At 43.8% G+C, this 25,822-nt stretch overlaps 1 protein-coding gene across 9 annotated transcripts in view; it reads left to right on the top strand.

Annotated features, from left to right (window-relative positions):
• The window catches only part of HFM1 (helicase for meiosis 1), a 4,349,684-nt gene extending 4,348,093 nt beyond the window's left edge, over nt 1-1,591 (top strand). For 4 of the 9 annotated variants that reach the window (XM_078646235.1, XM_078646224.1, XM_078646215.1 and 1 more), the window contains one exon: nt 1,359-1,583. In XM_078646235.1, the coding sequence (XP_078502361.1) occupies nt 1,359-1,419 (61 nt within the window). In that variant the 3' untranslated portion in view covers nt 1,420-1,583. Of the gene's footprint in view, nt 1-1,358 lie in introns of all 9 variants that reach the window. The other 5 variants (XM_078646261.1, XM_078646269.1, XM_078646278.1 and 2 more) reach the window with 4 other exon arrangements.
• The last annotated feature ends 24,231 nt before the right edge of the window (nt 1,592-25,822 follow it).

Here is a 25,822-nt window from a genome sequence, read left to right as displayed (position 1 = left end):
ATGAATTATAGAGATGTTATTTTACAGCAGATCGCAAGGCAGCTTTCAGTCTCAGTCCTGTCCTGACTGCGATAGCAAGTACATGCTTGTGGTCCATTCCAAAGCTCTGAACTGACTAGAACTCCAGCGGCTTCCCGTACTAGCCCCTACAGCGCCGCGAGACTGACTGACTGACAGCTACAGCATGGGCACGCTAGATGTTCATACGCAGCTATGGTTCATCTGTCATTTACACAAGGACAGCGATACTCCTCTATTTGTTGTGTTTATTATGTATGAAATGTAAGGTTTTGTTTTTTATACTTTTTTCAACTTTATTACTTACTCATTTTTAAAAAAAGCACGTAATCTCCATCTTCACAAAAATAGTACCGGAGGGTCAATACAGGGTTTAGAGTTCATATTTTGAGGCCCCGTCCCTTAGCGAGCTATAAGATCAGTCAGGTACATACAGGTATATTTGTACAGTCTTGTTTCAATTTTCTCCTGGAACATCAGATATCACCACAGTCTTGTCATACAATTTATTCTATATTTGGGCCCTTGTAGTAGTCTTACCAGTGCTGGTCACACTAATCCTCCAAATGATACCCTCAGCATGCACCGGGCCAGTGTTCTATTGGTGCCCAATCCTCCTGTCACATGTTAAAAGGCTAATACAGCTACTTTATAAGTGGGAGCAGGTTTCAGTGCGGGAATTTAAGTAAACCCACCTGCTTGTTGTTCCACAGCTGATAATGTGCTGCCTAGCCGCACACTTATAAGGTCCCAAAGGCGAGAACTATTGGCTATGCAAATGCTTGTTTTTAAATGGAGCCTCTTTTCCTTAAAGGAAAACAGGATGCATTTAAAAAAAACTGGGACCACTGCCTGCTCTTAAAAACATTTTTGCATACACTCACAAAGGGCACGCCCCTTCCTAATAGCGAGAGTCATAAACGCTATTTAGCGATTCAGTGACATGCAAAATATCTTTTGTACATGCCTGGATCCTTTTTTACGGTCGCAAACAACCACAAAAAAGGGTTGTACATCTGGTATTCAGTCTGGTGTCTTGGAAGGGGTTACTTAAGGAATTTGCAATAGCTATCATATCCATCAGAAAGAATATCACTGAAAGTAAATAACATGATTTATGTTCCCACAACACTATATTCATGTACCTCTTTTATGTAATTACATTGTATACACTACAATGTAATATTAAAAGCATTCAATTTAACAGAATACTGTCTATTGAGCTAGAACACTGGCAAGCATTAGCTTACTAGTCATCTGTTTTCCCAGAGAGTTCTGTATACTAATTCCATACTAAAAAAATAACAGTAAACAATCTATTTTGTGTGTTTCAATTCCAGTGTGAGTCCTTCAGATGAAGAAACAAAAGCATTTATGAGCATATTTGATGGAATATTTTGAAATTCTTGTCACCATGGAGTTTGATATACATTTGAGTATAATCTTGACTGAAAAAAGGAAGACAACGTTTTCCATATTCAAAATTCTTGATATCTCTTTTTGATCCCATATGAACACACACATATTGTTGTTACACAGTATAACTATTTAATAAAGTTGTTTAATCATATTACATTAATTAAATAAGATTGTTTCTATCTACAATGAGTTCTGTGATTTTTTTACAAACATAATTTTCCAGTTTGCAAAACTACTTTTTAGAGCTCAGCAAATAGGCATTCTATGTCTTTGACCTAGCTATAGTAAAAGCAATACTGTGGAATATATGAACCCAGCAAGTAGCCACTGTGGTGTACCTCTTTGATTACTCAGAGACAGCAAAACCTTTCTGGATTCGTGAGGCTGAAGAAATTACTTTACTTTACCTATGACTGTGATGGCACTCCAGTCACAGTCCTCTCTGCTGCTTTCAACGGAAGAACACTCCTGGCAGAAAGACCTTCACCAAATTTTAGAGTTAAATCTCTATGCATACAGCCTTTCATTTTCACAGGACGCAGAGACCAAGGGCCCGATTCACAGAACTACCTTAAGACAAAATCTTAAACTTACTACCATTTTGGTATTCACAGAAGGCATTTACTCATTTCGGTATTCACAGAAGTTAGGAGTCCTAACTTTAGGACTCCTAAATGCCTTCTGTGAATACCGAAAGTTTGAAAGTTAGGATTTTTCTCAGTTTAGGAGTAGTAATGTTAGGACTCCTAACTTTAGGACTCCTAAATGCCTACTGTGAATACCGAAAGTCTTACAGTTAGGATTTTTCTCAGTTTAGGAGTAGTAAAATTAGGAGCCCTAACTTTAGGACTCCTAAATGCCTTCTGTGAATACCGAAAGTCTTAAAGTCAGGATTTTTCTCAGTTTAGGAGTAGTAAAGTTAGGACTCCTAACTTTAGGAACTGGCATCTCTTCTGGATGGGGAGCCAGTGGAAGTTTCAAAGGTGGTGGGCGATGTGGGTACGTTTGGGGAGATCCAGGATGAGTCTGGATGCAGAGTTCTGTATAGTTTGTAGTCTTTTGTGGAGCTAGGTGGAGATGTCAGCATAGAGGGATCTGCCGTAGTCGAGGTGGCTGGTAATGAGGGCCTGAATGATGGTCTTTCTGGTGTTGGTAGAGATCCATCTGAAGATTCTTTGGAGAATGTGAAGTGTGTGAAAGTAGGAGGAGATGACAGCTTTGACTTGTCATTTCATAGTAAGTTGGCTGTCGAGGATAATGCCAAGATTGTGTACATGGTCGGTCAGTGTGGGCCTGAGTTCTGAAGGCCACTAGCTGTGGCCCATGCAGAGGAGTTCTTTCTGAAGATAAGTTCCTCACTTTTGTCTGAGTTGAGCTGGAGGCACTTGTCCCTCATGCATTTGCTTACATTGGTCATGGTGATGCAAAAGTTGATTTTGGTGTTGGAGAGGCCCTCAGTTGAGCCAGAAGATCAATTGATTGTCTTCTGCGTAGGAGATTATGTTGAGTCTGCAGGATCTGATGATGTCTGTGAGGGGGGTCATGTAGATGTTGAACAGGGTGGGGCTGAGGAATGATCTCTGTGGTACGCCGCCTAAGATGTCTTTGGGTGCAGAGGTGAAGGGAGGCAAATCCACTTGAGGGCGTCTTGATGTATGCCTATGTTGTAGAGCCTGTTGATGAGGGTGCTGTGGGAGATGGTATCAAAGGCAGTAGAGGGTTGAGGGGGATCAGGGTATTGGATTCTCCATGGTCCATGATTGTTCTGATGTCTGTGGCATCAATCAGCAAGGTTTTAGTGCTGTTATTTGCCCAGAATCTTGGTAGTGAGGCATCCAGTAAATGTTTATGTTCCAGGAATTCGGTGAGCTGCTGGTTGATGGCTTTCTTGAGTACATTGGCTGGGTTGGGGAGCAGGGAGATCAGACTATACTTTTTGAGATCGCTGGGGTCAGCGAGGCTTTCTTTACAAGGGGTCTGACGTCGGTTTGTTTCCATTTCTCTGGGAAGGTAACTGAGGAGATTGAAGTGATGAGGATGCTGGTGAGATGCGTGCTGATAGGGCTCATTGTATGTTGTAGAGGTGGGCAGGGGTCAGTGGGTGCCTTAGAGCAGATGGAAGACATGATGGCTGAGGTGGCCAGGGTAGTGAGAGGAGACCAGGTGGTAATGGGTGGCAGGTTGGAGGTTGAAATTGTGGTAGGTGGTGATCCTGCGATGGAAGTAGTGTGAGAGGGTGTCACAGAGGTCTTGGTAGGAGTGGATGGTGGCTGGTATTTGGAGAACTCTTTGACTATTGTGGAGAGTTTATTTGTGTGGTTGGCAGCGGAGTCGATGCGGGTGGTGGTGGCTGCTTTCTGGGCTTGTTTGATATGCCAGTGGTAGTTGTTGAGGGCTGTTTTGTGAGCTGCTCTGTCGGCGAGGTTCTTGGTGGTGTGACATTGTTTCTCCAGTTAAAGGCAGTTGCACTTGGTGGTCCTGAGTTCTGAGGTTGTACCAGTGTTCATGTTTGGAGGTTTTGTAGGTGTCATTAAAATTACAGACAGCCAGGTCTGCTGAGGATCCAAGTTGGTTGGAGATGAGGGCCTGTGTCCATTGGGATTCAGTGACCTTGCTCCAGCTGCCGTGGGAAGAGATGTGATGCTTAGTGATGGTGTACTGAATGTCGACGATGGTGAAGTGTGCAATAGTGTGGTCAGTCTAGGTGAGTTTTGTGGTGTGTTTAAATTTGATTATGTCGCTGTAGGTAAAAATGGGGTCGAGTGTGTGTCCGGCATTGTATGTGGGCTGAGTGACCAGTTGGGTGAGGCAGATGTTGCTGAAGTATTCCAGGAGTTTGACAGAGTTGGCATTGTTGGGGTAATTGATGTGGAAGTTGAGGTGGCCAAGTAAGACAGTGGTGAGAGTCGAGTACTAGGGGGGGAATGAGGTTGCGGATGGCATTGCAGAATGTTGCTCAGGGCTCCTGGGGTCTGTAGGCAAGGGTTCCTCTTATTGTGGTCCTCGCGGAAGTTTGTAGTAGGAAGTTGAGGTGTTCAGATGGTATTCTTGAAGATAATGGCGATACCTCTGTCTTCTTTGTCTGTGCGGTCTCGGTGTATCATCTTGTTGCCTTCAGGAGTGGTGGTGATGTCAGGGTTCGTGGAGTGATTGATCCAGAGTTCAGTGATGAAGGCAATGTCCATGGAGAGGGTGGTGATGGTGTCCCAGATTTCCGTGGCATGTTTAGTGAGGGAGCGGGCCTTGAGCAGAATGCAATGGAGTGGTTGTTGGGTGTTCTTGGTCTTGTGGATAGGATTGTTATGGGATCTTTCGTGGGTTGTGTCACAGGAGAAGTTGTAGTGTTGGCAAGTAAAGGTTCCTTTGGTGGATCGTGGGGACATTCATTTATTTTTCTAATTTCGGCAGTCACGAAGTGTCAGTGAATCTTTTAGGTTACATATGTAAATACTTTTAATTATTTGTTTCAGGTTTGAAATTAAAGATAAGGAATCTGAGTGTGGAAACACACTACAGACATGGTCAACAAATGCTTATATCATCATTAATACAACTAATGTTTTGGTGCAATGACAGTTCGTTTAGATGCATCCTTTATCACAATCACTTGGTGTTTTGAATAGTGGCTCTCTAAATGCAGGAAACCAGAATTAAAATCCAGAAGCAGTGTACCGGATTCAGGTTCACATATCTTTATTCGGTTACACAAGTAGCCATAAATGTGCAAAGATACATAAATAGTTAAAACCAGTTAAAAAGTACAATTGTGCTCTGGATCATGTCTAGGCTGTGGGGTTTTAGGTTTAAACCTATAATAACTGATAAAACCCCACTGAAAGAAAAATAGCCCTCACCGGTGAAAACATATAAACACTGAAAAAACACCTGGACAACCACAAACTAAATGCCATTCAAAGAAAGGAAAAAGAGAGTGAAAGAGTCATTTTTTCTTCCTGAAGGGGTCAATAAAATGTAACTTTGTTATACAAGTAGCAGTAAGAAAGACTGGCTAACATTATTCTGCTTGAGTTTTGTTCTTTAGGGATGCCACTAAAATATTGTTTCTTCTTCCTTTTACTTTTTCAGTTTTGTGGCCTTTGGTCTAAAGATGCAGGGTTTAGTTTCATGTTTTAGGTCTAGTTAAATTATTTTATAAACTACTAGCGGCCCGTCCAGACGTTGTCCGGGTATGACAAAAATGATTTAGCACTGTAGTTGTAACGGGTCATTGATCACTTGTATTAATCTTGTTGTTTGGCAACTCACCTTGGCGCAGAAGTTGAGCGCGTGTGTGCGCGCTCCCAACTTCTGCGGCCTCACAGTCTGCATATACGGCACAGCGATTACCCGCTCCCATGCGCGATTACCCGCTCCCATGCGTTAATCACTTGCATTAATCTTGTTGTTTGGCAACTCACCTTGGTGCTGAAGTTGAGCGTGTGTGCCCGCTCCCAACTTCCTCACAGTCTGCATATACGGCACAGCGATTACCAGATCCCATGCGCGATTACCCGCTCCCATGGGTCTGTGATTCGGCATGTATCCGCTATGTACGGCGCTAGAGTTGAACGTGTGTGACCTCTCCCAATTTTGCTGACCTCACAGTGTGCAAAAGCATCACAGCCGTCCTGCCGTGCACATCGTGCCCGTGTGTCTTCTGTTTGGCATCGTACTTTCAAGCACGTCAACAACACGGCGTGGTCCCCTGAGACGCCACATGCCGCGTCAACGTCATCCGACGGCGTACTCAGACGCCACACATTTTCAACGTGATAGAACGCTATTCTCACGCTTATGCTGTACGAACATGCCCACCTCAGAGGTGGTGCTACATCCAATGTACTACTTTGTCCCACAACATGCTTTGTCCCTTCCAAACTACATTTTGCGCTGGTGTATAGCCTATGTCCATCTGCTTTGCCTCACCTTTCCAAGGCTGTATGCGGTGTTCCGGTCGGCGCAGTGGTTCCGGAGCTTACCCGCCTCAAAGGTTTGGTCTCTCTCTTTATATTATTAGTATGGATAGAGATTTAGGAAATATCAAACTCATATTTGATATTTTGGCTGCATTTGATTCTTTCACTGATAGGTAAAGTGGCAGGTTTCATACAAATCTTTCCTAATATGTGTAATCACATTTACCCACAGAGAATGGGTAAAAACCCTTAATACATCAGACCATAGTTTCTAGTGGGTCAGTATTTATAGTAGGTGAATTGCCAACACCTCAGGCTTTAAACATTCAATGCAAGGTATAGTGACAAGTATATATATCAAGCAGCATCTGGGATAGTGGTGAAAACATGACAGCAGACTCTTGAAAAACATGGAACGCAGTGTCACTGGTAATGCTCTGCAAAAAAGATTCTTTCCAAGTTCAACAAAGATTGGAGTGATATTGTTTGTATTTGCAGTGATTCAGCTACGTATATAAAAAAGTTGTGTGATGACCTGTCAAAATTGATACCCGAGCTGAAGTGATTCCCTGTAGTAGATCCTTGCCACTTGTTAGATGGTATGCTGAAAGCATCTCTACAATCTTAAGGGTTAATGAAGGATGCTATTGACTTTTTAGTCCATTCTGGTGCACTGGTTTCTAATGCACAGGAACAAAAACGCAAATAGTTATCATTTTGTGCTTTATGTGGCATTAAAGAAAGAGTCATCCCAACTGTGTCCCTTAGCTGATGGTTCTTAGCCCAATGGGCTAAGAATGCTGAGAGGGCCTTTTCACAGAAGTATAAGAACACTGTCTATATACCATGTTCTTTCAGTGCAGAAAGCAAGTAATAATAAAAGCAAAACGTTCCATAAACACCGGAAAAACACTTTTTTTGTTGTTTTTAGTGGCGCGAAAATGTGTAACCACTGATAATAACTGTTTTTTAAGATATTGAAAACACTGAAAAAACCCCACCAGAATTTACTAAAAATAGAAACTGAAAACAGGGAAGCCTAATCATGTCCATAATACAACAGTAAAACCAGCGCAATCATCATAACATTATGCAACTAAAACTGAGCATTAAAAGACAGTCATTGTGTGTCGGGCCCTCACACGCAGTTTTCAGAAACAATCCAACTTGTGGAGAAGCGTGGCTCAATGGTTAGAGCGGCAGACCCTGATGCAGAGGTCTGGCCCGGAACCAGGGTTCAATTCCCGCCTCGGCGGCTCTTGGACTCAATTTCCCCGGACCTGATAATTCTCGCCTCGGTGCCTAGTCTAATCATGGGTCCCACTCTGTGACTCTGGGCAATAGCTTGCTTAATCTCCACAACGGCCCCAGCAGCGCTTGGATGCCTGGCTTCACCTTGGGGGTGCCCAGGAGTGGACATTTCACAGGAAAGCCAGGATGGGTTCCACAGCGGTATGAATACAGCGCTACGAGGCCTCCGGGTAGAATGCGCTATATAAATACTATACATTTACATTTAACTTGACAGATGCATTCCTCATTATTCAACTGGAGCAGGATATAATAAGCTTCTCTAAAATCTGTGATATAATGCTTAATTAATGGTAATAGAAAACTTTTGGTGTATATTAAATAGAAGACACAAAACAATAAAAATGTAACATTGATTGACCCAACCTTCCTTTGCATGGACAGGGGTGGGAATCTCAGTTAGTTAAAAAACCTGATGGAAAGCTTCGCAGATATTTGACTGTGCCTTCCCTGAAGCATCATAGCAGAGTGCACTCCCATTGTCCCATCGGGCTCAGCATGTACTTTTGAATTGGGGTTTATCCATCGGGGTTCATATTCAGATAAGCTACCACTCTGGATTTACCAAGCTCATTCTTCAGTCTCTTTTCATGTGCAAATTCAAACCAGGCAGTGCGTAACTGTATTTTACTGATGATATGAGGGTCATCTGGATTCTCGAACAGTTGATGGAGGCCTAACTTATACATACAGGATTCTATGTATGCCAACCACAGAATATTTCTACCTTTTTCACAGGAGACATATCTATTATAATGTTTCATGAGAGATCTAACTTCGTAATATTTCAGATTGCTAACCAAGGGAGAAGTGGGCAAGCACTAATATAATCCTCAAAATAGGGAATATTCAATTCACTATGACTGACAAAGTTAGAGCTCGAAATTGGTGTCCCCTACATTTTCCTATAGAATCTGTTCCCTTGAATTTGAGGGCATCCGTCAATACCCAAAATGTCTGCTCCATAAGTGGAAACTGGGAGACATTGTGCCTTGAAGACATTCAATAAAGGGACCAAGGCTCCCTCTTCCTGGAGCGAGGTAGACTGAGTAGAGAGCCTATGGCTCTAGATAATTTGCTCCCACTATGTGCTATCTGGGCTTGCCAAGAGCCACTATCCCCAAAAAATCATGCCAGAGTAGGAAAAAAGTGCTTGTGCATTGAAGAAATGAGTCCACCACTTTCAAGCGTGCCAGTTTATGCTTTTTGGGGTCACAGGACATTATAAATTATTTATTAAAATGTGGGCGCATGTCTTGTAGCACCATAAACTTTACAAAACCACTTACTAGCTGGAGAAGTGCATTAGGAGTGCGGGCTATCAAAACAGGTCATCAGCGTAAAGTAGTGATGGTAAAACAGAACCTTTGATTTTGGGAACGTCTGAACTGATAGTGAGTAAAAATGGGTTAAGATTATTTAGATAGTAGTGTACCGGATTCTAATTTATTTCTGGTGCGAAGGTAATAGTTTGTCTAATCAAGTGTAATCTGTCACTGACAACCACACTTTTATATGGTCCCAACCTGACACAGTACATTGACCCAAATGTGCAACAAATGAACAAGTTACCTACCTTCAGTAACGATATATCTGTAAGAAACATAGATTAGTTATAGATTCCTTACCTTAGAATTACCCCAGGTGTCAGACTGGATCTCTGAAAATTTTTCGTCAGCATTACCTCTGCGCGTCAGAAGGTGTCTTCGGTCCGCGCCACATCCGTCGCTGGTGTTGGGGTCGCCGGGATGACTTCACAGTAGCTACTTAGACGCCGCCCTTGTGCGTTGACATCAGGTCTGTACACGGCTTTCCGTGCTAGAAACGCAGAGCCATGCAAGACACTGACCACTGGTGCATAACCCTAGAAATTAGTTCGCAGAACGGGGAGGATCGGTGGGACGTTAAGGAATTTATAACTAAACTCTGTTTCTTACAAATATATAATTACCGAAGGTAAGTAACTTGTTCATCTGAATGAAACAGTAAGTTATAGATTCCTTACCTTAGAATAGATACCCCAGCAATACCAACCCCGGAAGTGGGTCTGCGAACCAAGATCATACCAGAAATTCCTGGAGAACAGAACGGCCGAAGAAGCCATCTCTCCGGTCTTGGCTGTCCAGCCAGTAGTGTTTTGTAAACGTGTGCAGTGATGCTCATGTAGCTGCCTGACAGATGTCATGCAGAGGGACTCCTTGTCACAAAGCAGCAGTGGCTGCTGTCACCCTGGTTGAATGGGTGTGTGGCCCGACTGGAGGCTCCTTTTTAGCTAGAGAATAGCAAGCTTTATTACACAAAACGGCCCATCTAGAGATGGTCCGCTTGTGTACGGCCCGACCTTTCTTGTTACCCATGTAGCCAACAAAGAGTTGGTCATCCAACCGGAACTGTTTTGTGCAATACAGATAGAAGGAAAGCGCATGTTTTGGGTCCAGACGGTGGAGCCTCTCTTCCTCTTTAGAAGGATGCAGAGGCGGAAAGAAGGTGGGCAAAGTGATGTTTTGCCCTATGTGAACGGAGATAACCACCTTGGGAATAAAGGTTGGACGGGTTCTTAGGACAACCTTGTCCGGATGTACAGCCAGAAAAGGAGGTTGGAGCTTACTCAATCTTCTGACAGATGTGATGGCTCCCAGGAATGCAGTCTTATGAGTTAAAAGTCGTAAAGGACAGTTGTAAAGCGGCTCAAAGGGAGCACACATCAAATAGGTCAAGACCAAATTCAAGTCCCACTGAGGCATTACGAAGCGGATAGGAGAAAGAGATGAGTAATGCCTGTTAAGAAACGATTTACAAACGGACTTGAAGAGAGAAGGCTGATCAGGAAGCCTTAGAAAGGCGGAAATGGCCGAGAGATAGCCCTTGATAGTGCCCAGAGCAGAACCCTGCTGGGCCAAAGAAAGAAGGAACAAGAGAACCTCAGAAAGAGGGGCATAAAGGGGATCCACAGCCTTTGCTGCGCACCCTGCCACAAATTTGTTCCATAGATAGGCGTATAACGTCTTATTGGAGGGACGTCTGGCTGCCAAGATCACATCACAGACTTCGGGAGGCAAGTCATACGATGTCAACTGCCACCGCTCAATCTCCACACAAGCATGTGGAGGCTGGACAGGTTCGGGTGAAGGACCGTCCCCTGCTGCTGTGACAGAAGATCCTCCCGAAGAGGCAGTCGAATCGGAGGATCGATGGCCATGTTGAGTAGCTCGGGATACCAGACTCTTCGTGCCCAGTCCGGAGCCACAAGGATGACTTGGGCCCGGTCATGCTTGATCTTCTTCAGCATCTGGGCAGATGTGGTATAGGCAGAAAGGCGTACAACGGACCGCAACTCCAGTCCCGATGAAAAGCGCTGCCTAGCGACTGCCGCCTTGAAAATTCCAACGCGCAGAACTGCTGACATTGCGAGTTCTCTTCGGCGCGAATAGATCTAACCAAGGCTCTCCCCACTGTTGAAAGAGACCTTGCCCCACTTCTGAGTGAAAACGCCATTCGTGATCCATCAGGCACCTGCGGCTGAGTTAGTCCGTCCTGATGGAACCCGCCAGGTGTTGAACCATCAGGGATATGCCCTGATGTTCAAGCCATGTTCAGAGGTGTAGGGCCTCTTGACATAGGGTCCATGACCCAACCCACCCTGTTTATTGCAGTACCACATGACGGTGGTGTTGTCTGTGAACACCTGCACTACTCTTCCCCGGACAGAGGGAAGGAATGCTTTCAGTGCCAGCCGGATCACCTGCAGCTCCAGAAGGTTGATGTGGAGCCCGGACTCCACTGGAGATCAGAGGCCTCTGATCTCCACCTCTCCCATGTGGCCGCCCCATCCCAGTAGTGATGCATCGGTCACCACTGTGAACACTGGTTGAGGAAGGGGGAGCGATCTGCCGTTGACCCAATGCTGGTTTATGAGACACCACTGCAATTGGTGTGCAGTGCCCTCTGAGATCTGGGTGCAATCGGACAGATTCCCCTGATGTTGCGCCCACTGCAGAGCCCGCATATGCCACCTGGCATGATCCACCAGCAGGATGCAGGAGGCCATCATGCCCAGCAGCCAGAGGGTCATTCTGACCAAAACCCAGGATAAGGGCTGAAAGATCAGAATCATAGCCCGAATATCCCAAACTCTCTGCTTGGGAGGATAGACCAGAAACTGCATTGTGTCCAGAACCGCTCCGATGAAGAGGAGTTTCTGAGAGGGAATCAGGTGCGACTTTGGCACGTTGATGGTAAACCCCAGCGAATGCAGGAGGTCGGCCATAGTCTGGAGATGGGAGACGACTGCCTGAGGCGAGCCTGCCTTCAACAACCAGTTGTCGAGATAGGGGAATACTGGAACCCCTGATCTTTGCAGATGGGCTGCGACCGTCTCCATCACTTTTATGAACACCAGAGGGGCGCTGGTAAGGCTGAAGAGGAGCATGGTAAACTGAAAATGCTTGTGGCCTACCATGAACCACAAGTAGTGCCGGTGGGCCTGCAGGACTGTCCCAGGGATTCCGTTCTCATACAGAACTGTGCATAGAGACTTGGAACCTCAGTGAATTAGGGTGTGCCAAAACTCACCTTAGTACCCAAAATCCCCTACCAGACTAGCTACAGTGTCTCATTGGTTATTACAAACTCCCAATGTTTAGACAAACCAGAACATGGACTTAGTACACCTCAGGTAACATGGAACACATGAACACTCTTTCGTTATACAATCATTTCAATCCAGAACAAGGAGTAAATGAGGACGCGTGCGCATTTGAAATGTTTATTTTCCAATGCAGTGTTCTTAAACGCAGTATCTTAGCTAATACAAGCAAACATATTATAAGAAACAAAGTAATCAGCATAGTTACTAGTCCATAGAATACAAAAGGTGAAAGCATGTTAAAATGATAAAGCGAAGAAGGTTAAACAATACCTAATTCTCACCCTCCCTAGCTAGTATATTATATTATATCTAAGAAGGTCTCTTTGGGTTTTAGCAGGGCGGGCCCATACCTCAGATCCTAGTGGTAAGGGATCACATCATCTTCCACCAGCTCTCTGCATGCGAAGCACCATCAAGTGTGTGTGTATGCTCTGTGCAAAGCAATATAAAACGCGCCTAAAGCCAGAATTTGGCCGCAGCTGCATGTATGTTATGTCTAGGAACGTGCGAAGATCAGACCTCACAACAACCACTGTGTCGAGATATCCTTGAAGGCTTCAGCACTCACTGTACAGACACAGCTCACCAAGCAAAGCTGATATCAGAGTAACAACATATTATTCTCGTTTGAATCAAAACACTCTACTAGGCTCAAAGCTAAAGTAACAGTTATGTGTTGTGTGCAGAAGCAGCAGAAAGGTAAAATGGCGGTTAAACTCCTAATAAGCTCATGCTAACTTAACACAGCATATAGGTAAAGCATATCTATATGACACCCTCCCATGATTTGAGCACGGATAAGATAAGATAAGGAGCTCATTTTTGAAATGCAGAGTTCAAGTACGATAGTCAGTTCAAATTTGAGTATGTGAGAAAAAAATATTTTTGTCACCCAAAAAAACAAAATCTCACCATCATGACAATTTAGTGTTCACTTTAATCAAAGTCAATAGGTCCGGGACTTAAAAAGTTTTTCATGTCCTCAAAAAAAATTAACGAAAAAGTTCAATGTCAACAAAGGCATCGATAGATCTCAGCCTAGCACTGAATATGCAACATAAGCAGCAACATCTTCCAAAAGGAAGTCACTGTTATCATCCGAAAATAATTCTGCCATCCAATTCAATAGTGGGAAAGTACATACATGCTCTTCAATTACCGGAGCCTCTAGCACCATTAGAGGACAACTCGGTGGGTTCTCGATGAAGCTGTGTGCCAAGAAATCTTGAGCCGCTGCGAATATATTCCAACAACCCAGTATTCCATGCATCGCTGCAAAGGCCATAATCCCTCTGTCAGAACAAAGCAATTCATGTGCAACTAAGGGGCTCATGAGTTGATTAAAATCCACTTCAGGAGACACCATATTGCAGACACACAAATCCAGGGCCCAGTCGAAATCGCAGCTCAGGCAATGAAAGACAGGCTGGATACTTGTGAAATAGAAAAATCGAAATGATAATCCATAAGCTTCACTTAAGGTGGCGAGCGGCAGCATTCCATAGTATTCAAGCATCCTGTTGCGAAACAGTGCCAGTCGCGACAGCTCGTCTTGGAACACAGGATGTGCATCCATTTTTAATAAAACAAAATAGCACCAGAACGCCTGCAGCCAGCGCCAGTAAAATGGGAAATCCACCAAATAGGCTGGAAAAGATTGAATGGAAGAAAGCAGGAATGACTCCAAATATCTTTTGAAATGAAGTCACAAGACCACTGCTAACTACTTGTGGAGGACGCGTTAAATATTGTATGAATCAGCTCACCAAAATGCAATGGTAGGTCAGTATTTAATAAAGCATGCACCTCTGTGCTGGTGTTACCTATGTGAAGGACAAATGTTTCACAAGCAGATGTCAGGGCAACTTCTTTTTGGGACAATAGAGCTCTTATGTGACTCATCTTATTGAACTCTGCCTTCAAGGTCGGAATCCTCGGCCAGATGGAAACATCCAAGTTCTCATGCGTGGGTGGATACAACACATTTTTACAGCAAACCACACGTTCACTGACTGTAACGACATAAGCAATGCCTTTTATTAACCCACAGCAATCCTCATTATTTAAAAGTTAATAACTGCCGTTTGCCAGTAGTGTGAATGTTTGGACGATTGCGGGCACGAGGTACCTTTCAAAACACAGGCTAAATTAGGCTGTTCTTGATTACAAGAGCCGTGTAATTGAATATGTCTACACATTAATGATTGATCTGGTGTATCGGTGCACTCTTCACCTTTCAGATAAACTTCCTTGCCCTCCCTAAGGCATCTGTAAGTAAAAGTAAGCGACCAGGCTTCATGTAGATAGGAGCTACCAAGAGGCTCGTATCTACAAATGGCAAAATACTTCATACAATTTTTAAATTCGAAAAGAGCAAACGGTAAAGTTATTAATCCGTGGATAAGCCACGTTGCAGTAGTGGCCTCTGCCACAGAGAATGGTAAAGACTCTAATCGTTCAATGTGTAACATGGAAAAAGATTAATCTCTCATTGAAAGCAAACGTTGCTTATCAGTCAAATTAAACGGGGCAAAAAGAGAAGAGGTATTCATGTAATTCCAAGGCACTTTCCCGGCCTTAAGCATCTGCAGGGTCCACGAAAACTGCATAATAGAACGCAATTGATTTTGACCATGGTATAACACAGACACATCATCTTGCACAATATCAACAACGGATGACAAAATATTATCCAATGTGTAAATGCGGGAAGAAAGCGTGTTAATGCTATTATCCACAACTGCAAGCACTTTTTTTAATTAGCTTCATCAATAGCCCTAAGGCGGGTAGCTGCTTCAATCTGTGATGTATTCCAGATTTCATTATAAACTGCATATATCCATCTTTTAGATCTACCTCTAGCCGGGCCTTTTATGAAATCATTCTAATCAACTTCGTCAGTCAGTTTAGATAAATGCAGTTTAACTGACGCCAAGGTAGAATGTTTGAGCCAATTCTGACATAATTTGCCTACTGAATAAGTGGTTACAGTATGGTCACTCTCAAAACGGGGATCGACCCTGACCTGTGTAAAGCCATCCGCTAAACCCAGAAAACGATGTTGGCATGAGTCAGCACTTCTGTGCCACAGCAACCAACCCTTGGGATCCAAACTGGATATGTTAAAAGACAAATTCAGTAATAGATTTGTAACTCTCTGATCAAAAATTTTGTAGTATTACCCCAACCTGAATATTCTTCCAAATCAGGGAAGGCAGGAGTATTTAATTTTTTAGAAGTAGCCAATCCAAAGCATGTTGTCTGTGAAATAGTAGAATTCAAAAACAACATATGATTCGGGATGAGACATGCACGGTGCAAAGCCTCAGTGCCTTGTACCTGCCAATTTTTAGAACCCCAAACAGATTTAAGGTCAACTGTTTCCTTCCATAACTCGTAGCCTCCAACAGCTAACTGGTCTAGAAAGGATTTCGAGTACAATAACTTAGTATCGATAAGTCTAACCTTGGACATGGACTTTTCTGTCAATTTAAAATAAAATTAAGCGTGATTGGACTGATTAAAATCAGTAAAATAAGTGTACTTTTTCAAAAAGGCACTCGAACTGCCTCGCAAAGGAGCTGGGCAATGCTCCCACTGTGTATGATTTACAGCACTCCTCCTGGAATTAGTTTTATGTAGGTAGTGGTTACCAAAATGTTGGAAACAAAATAAATCACCATATTTAGCAGATTCTAAATACAAATCTTCAGCATAAAAGGCAGCATAATATTTCAAATCAGAAAACAATGCCTCTACGGCCTGAACATCCCAATCATCAGAACGTATGTTTTGTTTAACCACATCCCCCATGTTAACTCTAAGCACATTAGGGACATTTATAACCTCAGTGGGGCCATGGATTTGAAATGTAACAGCATCCCATACAATCCCATCCAGGACAGGCCAAGCAGTGATGTTAACAAAAGCCAAGTCTCTCTTCGATCTATGTGAAGTATGTGATGAGGAATGGGGTGCCAATGTTCCATTTAGATGTCGAATGCATGTTCTCTCTTCGACATAGTGTCTATTGACGATTCGGAAAAAATAAAACACAAAACCAATTGACATAAAAAGGTAAATCGAAAAAAGCACCAGCCAAATATATGTCCAAGGGGGAATCAAAAAATGTTTTTAAATAATCTTGCATAGACTGTAATCCGTGAGGGCTTTCCTGATGTGTGTGAAACAGTGTCAAATGAAAATCTGGATTCTGTGGCTAAACGAGTTTGTAAATCAGGCATCGATAAGTCAGTCGGGTAAGTGTAGTCAGTATCATCAAGTTGAGTACCAGGCAATGTACTCAATAAAGGACTAGAAATCGCAGGCATCTCGAGGGCCACCTCAGGCTCAGGATTCGAAGCAGTGGCCAATACAGAATTTCTCACAATCGAAGGACATGAGACTGCCGGTGTCATACTAAGAAGAATCGGCCACTCTGTGTATCTTGACATTGTCAATGGAGATATAGCTGTTTTCTTTACGACCTGGAAGTGGTGGTAAAATGACTGTTCTTGTGCCCTTCACACCAAGCACAGGAACTGGAGCTCGGTAAGAGGGACCAAATTCTTTCTTGTTTTTGATCTTCTCCCGAACCAATTCTCCAACTTGGAGTATTCAGCCAACTACCGGGATCTGCAACGCATTCACCCGAAGTGGAGGGCAAATGTTCCTTTGCAAGACTGTCTCTTGTCTTTAGTAGAGTCTGTAAAACATTGCAATGTTCATCTACGTCAAAGGAGGCAGCAACAGCCACCGAGTCTAGACCGTCAAGGTCCGGTACATACATCTTGATACCAAAGAGCATTTCGTATGGCGTCCACCCGCCCAGAGACCTTCTAGGGAGATTATTAAGAGCACGCTGCACGCCATTGAGATGGGCCAGCCAGTTCCTGCCAGTGCCTATAACTCGAGCTGTCAATGATTGCTTTAACTCACGGTTCATTCTTTCCACTACACTATTACCCTCAGGTCTGTATGGAGACGAAAACTTGACTTGGACCCCCAACGAAGCCATAGCATCCTTATACGCCTTAGAGGCGAAAGCAGGACCCTGATCCGAATGGAAGGTACCACGGGCAAAAATCCCTACAAAGACACGCAAATCCCTTATGACAGTCCGTGAATCAGCGCTGCGGTGAGGCCAGACCCATACAAAGCGTGTGCATGAATCAACTGCGACTAAGACGTACTTATATGCAGTATCTGAAGAAAAAAGGACCGCAGTGATCTAAATAAACACAACCTAGTGGTTTATTAGAACTCTGTTTGGGCGGATGCGCAGCAGTTGAAGGCTTAATCTGCTGGCAAATGTCGCATTGAAGGACATAATCACGCGTCTGTTTGTACAGTCCCCGCCACCAAAAACGCTGTTGCAATTGAGACACAGTGGCAGAAACGCCCGCATGCGCAGACGCAACACCTTCATGGGCCGCTGTGATCAATGCATTTCTGCGATCCGAGTTGGGAATCAATCTCTCCCCAACATCAGGTATTTTCACATAAGGAACCTTATCGGGACTTAAGTGGTATGAGTACTTCGAACGGAACCCCTTAGGATATTTACCTCCCTTTTCAGTGGCAGCAACAGCTGCCAAGATAACATCATCAATCTTACTTTCGGACCGTGTAACTGCCGCAACTAAATATGTCGATACTGCTGATTTCGCTGCGAGTTGCCAACAGCATGGACTCCCACGCGCTGATGACCAAGAGTATGAATTACAAACACAAGTGGTAACTGCTCTTTAAGCTCAGCCACTCGGACCCAGATCATTTTATGTTTTATTGTGCTACCCTTGGAATCACGAAAATCATTTTGAATCCAAAAGAACAAGTTTTCATTGTAAGACTGGACACAGTAGTAAGAATCACTTACAATAAGAGTCGTTACACTAGGATCAGCGTACTCCAATGCAAGCATCAGAGCACGAAGCTCTGCCAATTGTGCGGTGCAGTCCCCTGGAGTCTGCGTGTGCACGACTCTGGACTTGAACTCATCGTTCACCATGGCACCTACCACAATGGCGCATGCAGAAACGTATGCGTGTTTAGAACCATGCGCAACCTGCGCCGAACCATCAATGTATATGATGCAATGGAAATCCTCCAAAGGCCGCATTGCCAAAGGTGCAGGATGAACGAATTCATATTGCAAAAACTCCTGCGACCGTAAGGAGGCATCAAAAATAAATGTGACATCCGGAGATGCCAATGAAGCAGCCCATTGTATCCACCGAGGGTGCAAAGCTTTAGAATTAGGTACACTGGCTTTCGTAACTGCCTCCAAAGCAAGACACGGGGTAACAACCAACATGCGTTTTCCCTGTGACAGAGCACGTTCCTTAAGAATCGCCATCTGTACAGCCATCAAAACTTTCTCCACAGTGGAAAATCGCAGTTCAGCCGAAGTGTACAAGTGTGACTTGTAGGCAATAGGTACTGTGTCTCCTTCGTTAAAAGTAAGGTATGTGAAACCCACCACCCCGGGATGATTCTTTTCACCAGGTTGGTGTGGTTATCATGAGCCAGTAAGTATTTAGATGCAAGCAGATCAGCCTGCAAAGATTGCAGAATAGCTGAGTGTTCCGGCAGCCAGCAAGATTTGGTAAAAGTAGGTTGTATCAAAGCATACAAAGGCTTGATACGCTGGGCATATTCAGGAATGTATGTCCTCCCGAAATTCAAAAATCCCAGCAAAGACTGTAATTTTTTGAGAGTTGTCGGAGCGCGCAGTTGTGCACATTTTTCCAAGAAGTGAGGAGGTGATCCTCGACCTTCAGGACTACTCTTATAGCCCATCGGTAAACGCCTGAACTGTTTTTGTTCGCCGCCGCATGTAAAACTGGTCCATTGGGAACTTAGACCATCCAAATGGTGGGCATAAAAACCGTTGGAAATGTCAAGCGTGGTCTTAAACCGCTTATGCACAAGACTATCCACTAAGGCAGAGCCGTGAGTATTCTGTACTGCACAGGTACGGCAATGCGAGTTTAAATGCCGGTAATCCAATACCAAACGATATGATCCGTCAGGCTTGGTCACAGTAAAAAGAGGGTTATTCATTGGTGACACATGTTTCAATCACTCCTTGATATTCCAATTGTTCAGGGATTTCCGCAACGGAAGCCTTAGCTTCACGTCTGATGGGATATTGAGGTTGAGGCCGTGGCTGAGACAGCAAAGGTATTTCGTGGTGTGGGGAAAATTTAACCCAACCACAGTGTGTGTGGTACAGAGCCGGCGCAAGGGCTCTAGCACACTCTTCTGCAAAATTCAGCGCATGCTCCTTCGAGACCGTGTGTGCGAAACTAGGGAGGATCACCTCCTCCCCTCTTGGAGCTGCGAGAACAAAAGGTGGGGGCCAGTCAGCCTCCGCTAACAAAATGTCATAGGTAGTTGTAAGATTCTCCGAAAATACCCCTTTTATGGTACGCTGTATTTCACCTTCAATGAACAAGACTATTTCATAAAGTCTATCAGGGGGAGCTACTCTGGTGTCAGCTGTCTCCACAACAATATAACGATCAGTCGCTGTCACCTTCAGTAGTGGACGCAGGGCCTCTCGCACTATAGTGATCTCCGCCGCGCTGTCCAGCAAGGTCAGAGCCCATGTCTGATTCCGAAGCTGCGTTCTCACTATCTGTGCCATATCTCGCTGTTAAAGCGGCGACTTTCTTCTTCTGAAACTGGGGTCTCTTCGGTGTAGAATCATCCTGCTTGCCTTAACCGTCTTTCGGGCGGGGCTGGTCGCGTCCTTGCTGGCCACCCCGACCCCTGCCGCCTCCTCCTCCACCACCGGTCAATGAGGCCGATGAGTCCTGAAAAGAACAAGGAGAGCGTTGATCAGAAACCTGAAAACGATCAGGTGATTTTATCGTCGCGCGATCGCGCAAGTCATAAATACGTTCTGGGGCGCAGGCAATGGAGACGCAGGTCGAGACTCCTGTCTCTGCTGTTGTTGTTTTCCCTGTTTTTGTTTTTTCGGCCAATTTTGGTTTTTGGTCTTGGGCTGTTCGTCAGTTTCTGACTTCTGCCCTTGGGGTTGTTTTTTCTCTTTAGTAGAAAACTGCTTGAGACCCACACTATTGCGGCCCACGGTTTTATAAGCCGCCACAATAATCCTTGCTAACTGTCGGGGTTTTTCGATATCGGGAATCGCCTGCAAAGCATTGGACACCTGAAAGTTAACCGCATCCCCCTTGACATTCGCAAGTATGAGATCGGAAACTACATCAAAGGAGCCACATATGCGCAATTCAACAGCAGCCTCAGGTCCGTGCTCATCCTGAACACGTTTAAGGACCGTCTGAAGGACAGTCATAGACAGAGTGCCGTAACACCTCGCATAGACTGCCGCAAATGTTTTACCCCATGTCTCACAGTCACCAATTTCTGGGGTCAAGTCTTTCGGCAAGCTAATTGTCAGAATCCTATGTTTTTCACCAGGAGTCCTGTTAGGAAATAAAGCTTCCAACTGGTCAAACTTTTCGGCAAGCCAGAAAGGAAAATCATCCTTATCCTGGGGGCGCTTGCCCATCACAGTGTTGACCATTACAGGACTAAGCTTCATTCCGCCCTGTCCGGCAGGAAGCTCCGCACCACCTGGGGCCCCGCCCGGGAGATTACGGGTTATGTATTGCACTAACGACCTAATCACGCTGATTGCGACTACATGTAGTCATCGTAAGTCAGCAACGTTACACGCTCCATGCTGAGGATGAGGTGTAAATCCAGCCAAAACAGGCCAATTTGCACCGGGAATGGACAAAGGACCTAACCTCGGAGCTGTCAAAGAGTGGGGTAGGGCGCCATCAAACCATACGCGGTGCTGCCAAGCATCAATAGGAACTTCCTGTGCCCTATATGGAGTATATTCCTGAGGCACAGCCGTGGCAGTGTATGTTTCGAACACATTAGAATTTGCCTTCACAGCTGGGAAGGTCACCCACGAGTAAAAAATTTCGTATGGGTAAGCCACCTCTGCACTCACCACCATTATCACGGCCATGCCATCCACGGGAACATTATAAGTCTGCAAATGATTGCGCACCGCAATGATATTATGTTGCGGAATGTTCACCCCGGCCCTAGCGACACAGAAAGAAAGAGGTACAAAGTAAACTTTGTAGCACAACTGGGTAGTAATTCAAGGAAACCGTTTAGAAAGATTCAAGCTTGAAAAGACCTATGTAAATATAGGTAGGTTTGTGCAACACCACCGTTAACCGGAAACAATAGTGAAGGGGTTAAGGACTGAATGTTGCACTCCTCAAGTGTCATGTAATAAGACCACCAACGATTGGGCGCCATGTCTTCAGGGATTCCGTTCTCATACAAACTGTGCATAGAGACTTGGAACCTCAGTGAATTAGGGTGTGCCAAAACTCACCTTAGTACCCAAAATCCCCTACCAGACTAGCTACAGTGTCTCATTGGTTATTACAAACTCCCAATGTTTAGGCAAACCAGAACATGGACTTAGTACACATCAGGTAACGTGGAACACATGAACACTCTTTCGTTATACAATCATTTCAATCCAGAACAAGGAGTAAATGAGGACTCGTGCACATTTGAAATGTTTATTTTCTAATGCAGTGTTCTCAAACGCATTATCTTAGCTAATACAAGCAAACATATTATAAGAAACAAAGTAATCAGCATAGTTAATAGTCCATAGAATACAAAAGGTGAAAGCATGTTAAAATGCTAAAGTGAAGAATGTTAAACAACACGTAATTCTCACCCTCCCTAGCTAGTATATTATATTATATCTAAGGTCTCTTTGGGTTTTAGCAGGGCGGTCCCACACCTCAGATCCTAGTGGTAAGGGATCACATCATCTTCCACCAGCTCTCTGCATGCGAGGCACCATCAAGTGTGTGTGTATGCTCTGTGCAAAGCAATATAAAACGCGCCTAAAACCAGAATTTGGCAGCAGCTGCCTGTATGTTATGTCTAGGAACGTGCGAAGATCAGACCTCACAACAACCACTGTGTCGAGATATCCTTGAAGGCTTCAGCACTCACTGTACAGGCACAGCTCACCAAGCAACGCTGATATCAGAGTAACAACATATTATTCTCGTGTGAATCAAAACACTCTACTAGGCTCAAAGCTAAAGTAACAGTTATTTGTTGTGTGCAGAAGCAGCAGAAAGGTAAAATGGTGGTTAAACTCCTAATAAGTGCATGCTAACTTAACACAGCATATAGGTAAAGCATCTATATAACAGGACGGGGATGTGAAAATAGGTGTCCTGCATGTCCAATACTACCATCCAGTATTCAGGGTCAAGGGCAGACAAGACCTGAGATAACATCAACATTTTTAACTTCTCCTTCCTGAGGAAGTGATCAACACTCCTGAGGTCCAAGATAAAACGCAGGCCCGTGTCCTTCTTGGGTACCAGATAGTAGTGGGAGAAGCAACCACAACCTACTTCTAGGACACAAACTTGCTCGATGGCTCCCTTGGCCAAGAGAGACAAAACTTCCTGTTGGAGAAGGCCCAGATGATCCTCTGACATGCGATGGTACCGAGGTGGCATGACTGGAGGGGTTGTCTTGAAAGGGAGGGAGTAACCCCTTCGGACTATCTGCAAAATTCAGCTGTCCGACGGATGGTGCATGTTGTAAATAGCATTTTATTACTGTGTATTCTTTAGTAGTCTTTCTACAGCTTCTCTCTTGTGACTCATTCATAGAATCCTACTGTGATCTGTATGTTATGATCTCATCTAGTTAATGTTCTAGCCTGGTCAGTTGGAGTCTGGTCAGCTGGTGACATACATGTTCTTTTACCTGTATTGCAATAAACAGAAGAAGACGATTTCCTTTCAAGTTATAATGAGCCTTTCATTATTTACAACATTTGGCGAGAGATTTTGAAGCTGACCAGAAACCTGGAAGAGTTGAGATTGCAGTGAGAGATTATTGAAGAGAATCACTTACAGGGAATGAGCGGTATCCACCCAGGAAAGAATCCACGCGGGAGAAGAGTTTATTTAAACAAATCTGAAAGTTCCGGTGAGCAGAAAAATTAATTTAGCAAATTTAAAGAGTTACGGAGTGACAGTTGGCAGCTGTGATGTTTTGAAAGCGGCGCAAGCTTGCCTAGAGACTACCTGTGTTGCTGAGGTGACGCTGGTGCGGTGACGTCTGTTTGGAACTCGAGTAAAGACGAGGGAAAGTGGACGCGCAGCAGGTCTCGAGCGCGAGAAGCAGCCGGAGCACAGTTCATTCCAGCGCTTGTCGGGAAATGACGTGGAACAACGGAGAGCTTAATGACGCACAACGCAGGCGGCCATCTTAAGAAAGGAAGTTGAGGAACTAACCGGCACTGAGGAGAATTGTCGGAAACGAACGAAGTGAGCGTTACGCGGTTGCACGCTCATCTATGAAGAAGATTTGGAGCAGCGATATTACGGGACTGAGTTGCTTCTATCGTGTTTGGAGATAATTGAGAAGTGACTGTCTCCATTGTGTTTGGAGAATATATAGAGGTGACTGAGTATTTTACAACTGTTGGTGACTGAAGAGCACTGCAACGTGTGAAGGTTAATTGAGTGCATATTGACACATTTTCCACGTGCTATTATTAATGTAAATGTAAAATAGAGCGTTTTTTTTTTTTTTTTATGTTTTTGCTTACAGTGATAAGTGTTCACAATCTTATGTTGATTGGTCATTATTCTCAGTACTGGCATTAGCTTCTAATTATATAATTTGGGGTGTCTGATCTTAGCCATGGCTCAACAAGTGAATGTTACATTACCACCCCAGTTTTTAAGTGAACCAGGTAATTCTCAATTAGCATGGGAGGATTGGGTTCTGATGTTCTATAATTACCTTGAAGCATTAGATGGAGAAGATTTCTCACCAAAGAGAAAGAAAGCCATTTTGATGACCACTTTAGGGAAGGAAGGTCAAAGGGTATTTAAATACCTTCCTCAGCCAATCTCCATTAGATGAGTTCAAAGAAGCTATTTCAAGGTTAGAAATAAGATTTGCGAAAGAAGAGAACCTAGTAATGAATAGGTATACATTTTACATTAACAAACAGCGTGAAGGAGAAACTATAGATGATTTTGTTGCTAGGTTAAGGGAACTGTCTGTAAAGTTAAGCTTTGGGCAAATGACAGATGAATTGATTAGAGATCAGTTGATTGTCCAATGCAATAATCGAAAAATCCAGGAGAGGTTATGGGCAGCAAAAAACCCAAATCTTAAAACTGCTATTGATCTGGCTAAAGTTGTGGAGGAGTCGGAAAAATGCATGAGGAAACTTCAAAAATACGCGTCAGATCAAAATATAGGAGAAATTTCTTGCAAGAATGTAATCGACAGTGACAATAGTGATGACAATGGAGTGGCATCAGTAAAGAAGAAGAGTTACATGTTGCAAAAGAAGAAATTTGGGAACAGATCCACAAGCAAAGTTTGCACAAAATGTGGTAGTTACTCTCACAGCTGAGATGCAAATTTTTGTTTTGCCAACAATAAAGAATGTTTAAAGTGTGGCAAAGTAGGACATTTTGCGAAGAATGTGTAAGAGTACGTCAAAATCAAGAGTAGCTATCATTAATGGAAGTGATGGTGAGATAAAAAGAGAATTTAACAAGCTTCTAGTTATAGAAGACATGAGGGTTAATTCTTGTCAAGAAGTGAGAGAGAGAAGGCCTAGGGCTGATTTCATAATTGATAAGAAAAGTATTAGTCTGATGGTGGATTGTGGTTCGTAGTGGACAATCATTCCATACTCTATGCTAAAAGAAGTGTAGGGACGAAAAGATCTGTTGGAGAGTGATATTTCTCCCACTGGATACCAGAGGGAGAAAATTAATCTCCTAGGGTATTTTGAGAGTGAGATAATATTTAAGAATAGATCCACCATTGGCAAAGTGTACGTGTCCGAGGATGGTCCACTTATACTAGGTTGGATGCATCAGTACGATTTGCATATCATTGTAAATCCTAGAGCTAAGGAACAAGTGATGGTGATTAATGATTGCAGTAGTGATGACATATTGAAGGACTTTGCTATGGTCTTCAGAGATATGTTGGGTGAATTGGTAGGATATGAACACAAGATACTTCTGAAGAAAGGAGCCATACCAGTCCAGCACAAAGCAAGGAGGGTACCCATTGCTGTGAGAGAGGAGGTGAAAGGTGTGATTGAAGAGATGTTGCAGGGGGGTATAATAGAACCAGTTGAGGCAGCCACTTGGATTTCTCCGGTGGTTATCACACAGAAGGCAGATAAAAAAATGAGATTCTGTGTAAACCTGAGGTCCTTGATTAAGTTCGGAGTGGCTGATGTGTTTCCTTTGCCTAATATAGGTGAACTGGTGTCTACATTACATGGTGCAAAATACTTCAGTAAACTTGATTTAAAGAACGCATATCACCAAATATGCCTGCATGAGGATTCAAAACATCTAACAGCATTTATTATGAGTGAAGGAACGTATCAATTTACTAGACTGCCTTTTGGTCTCATATCGGC

Source organism: Lissotriton helveticus, chromosome 1_1 (genome assembly GCF_964261635.1).
Source record: "Lissotriton helveticus chromosome 1_1, aLisHel1.1, whole genome shotgun sequence".
Taxonomy (NCBI): domain Eukaryota; kingdom Metazoa; phylum Chordata; class Amphibia; order Caudata; family Salamandridae; genus Lissotriton; species Lissotriton helveticus.
Note: the sequence above shows the minus strand (reverse complement) of the source record. Positions and strands in the feature narration are given on the sequence as shown.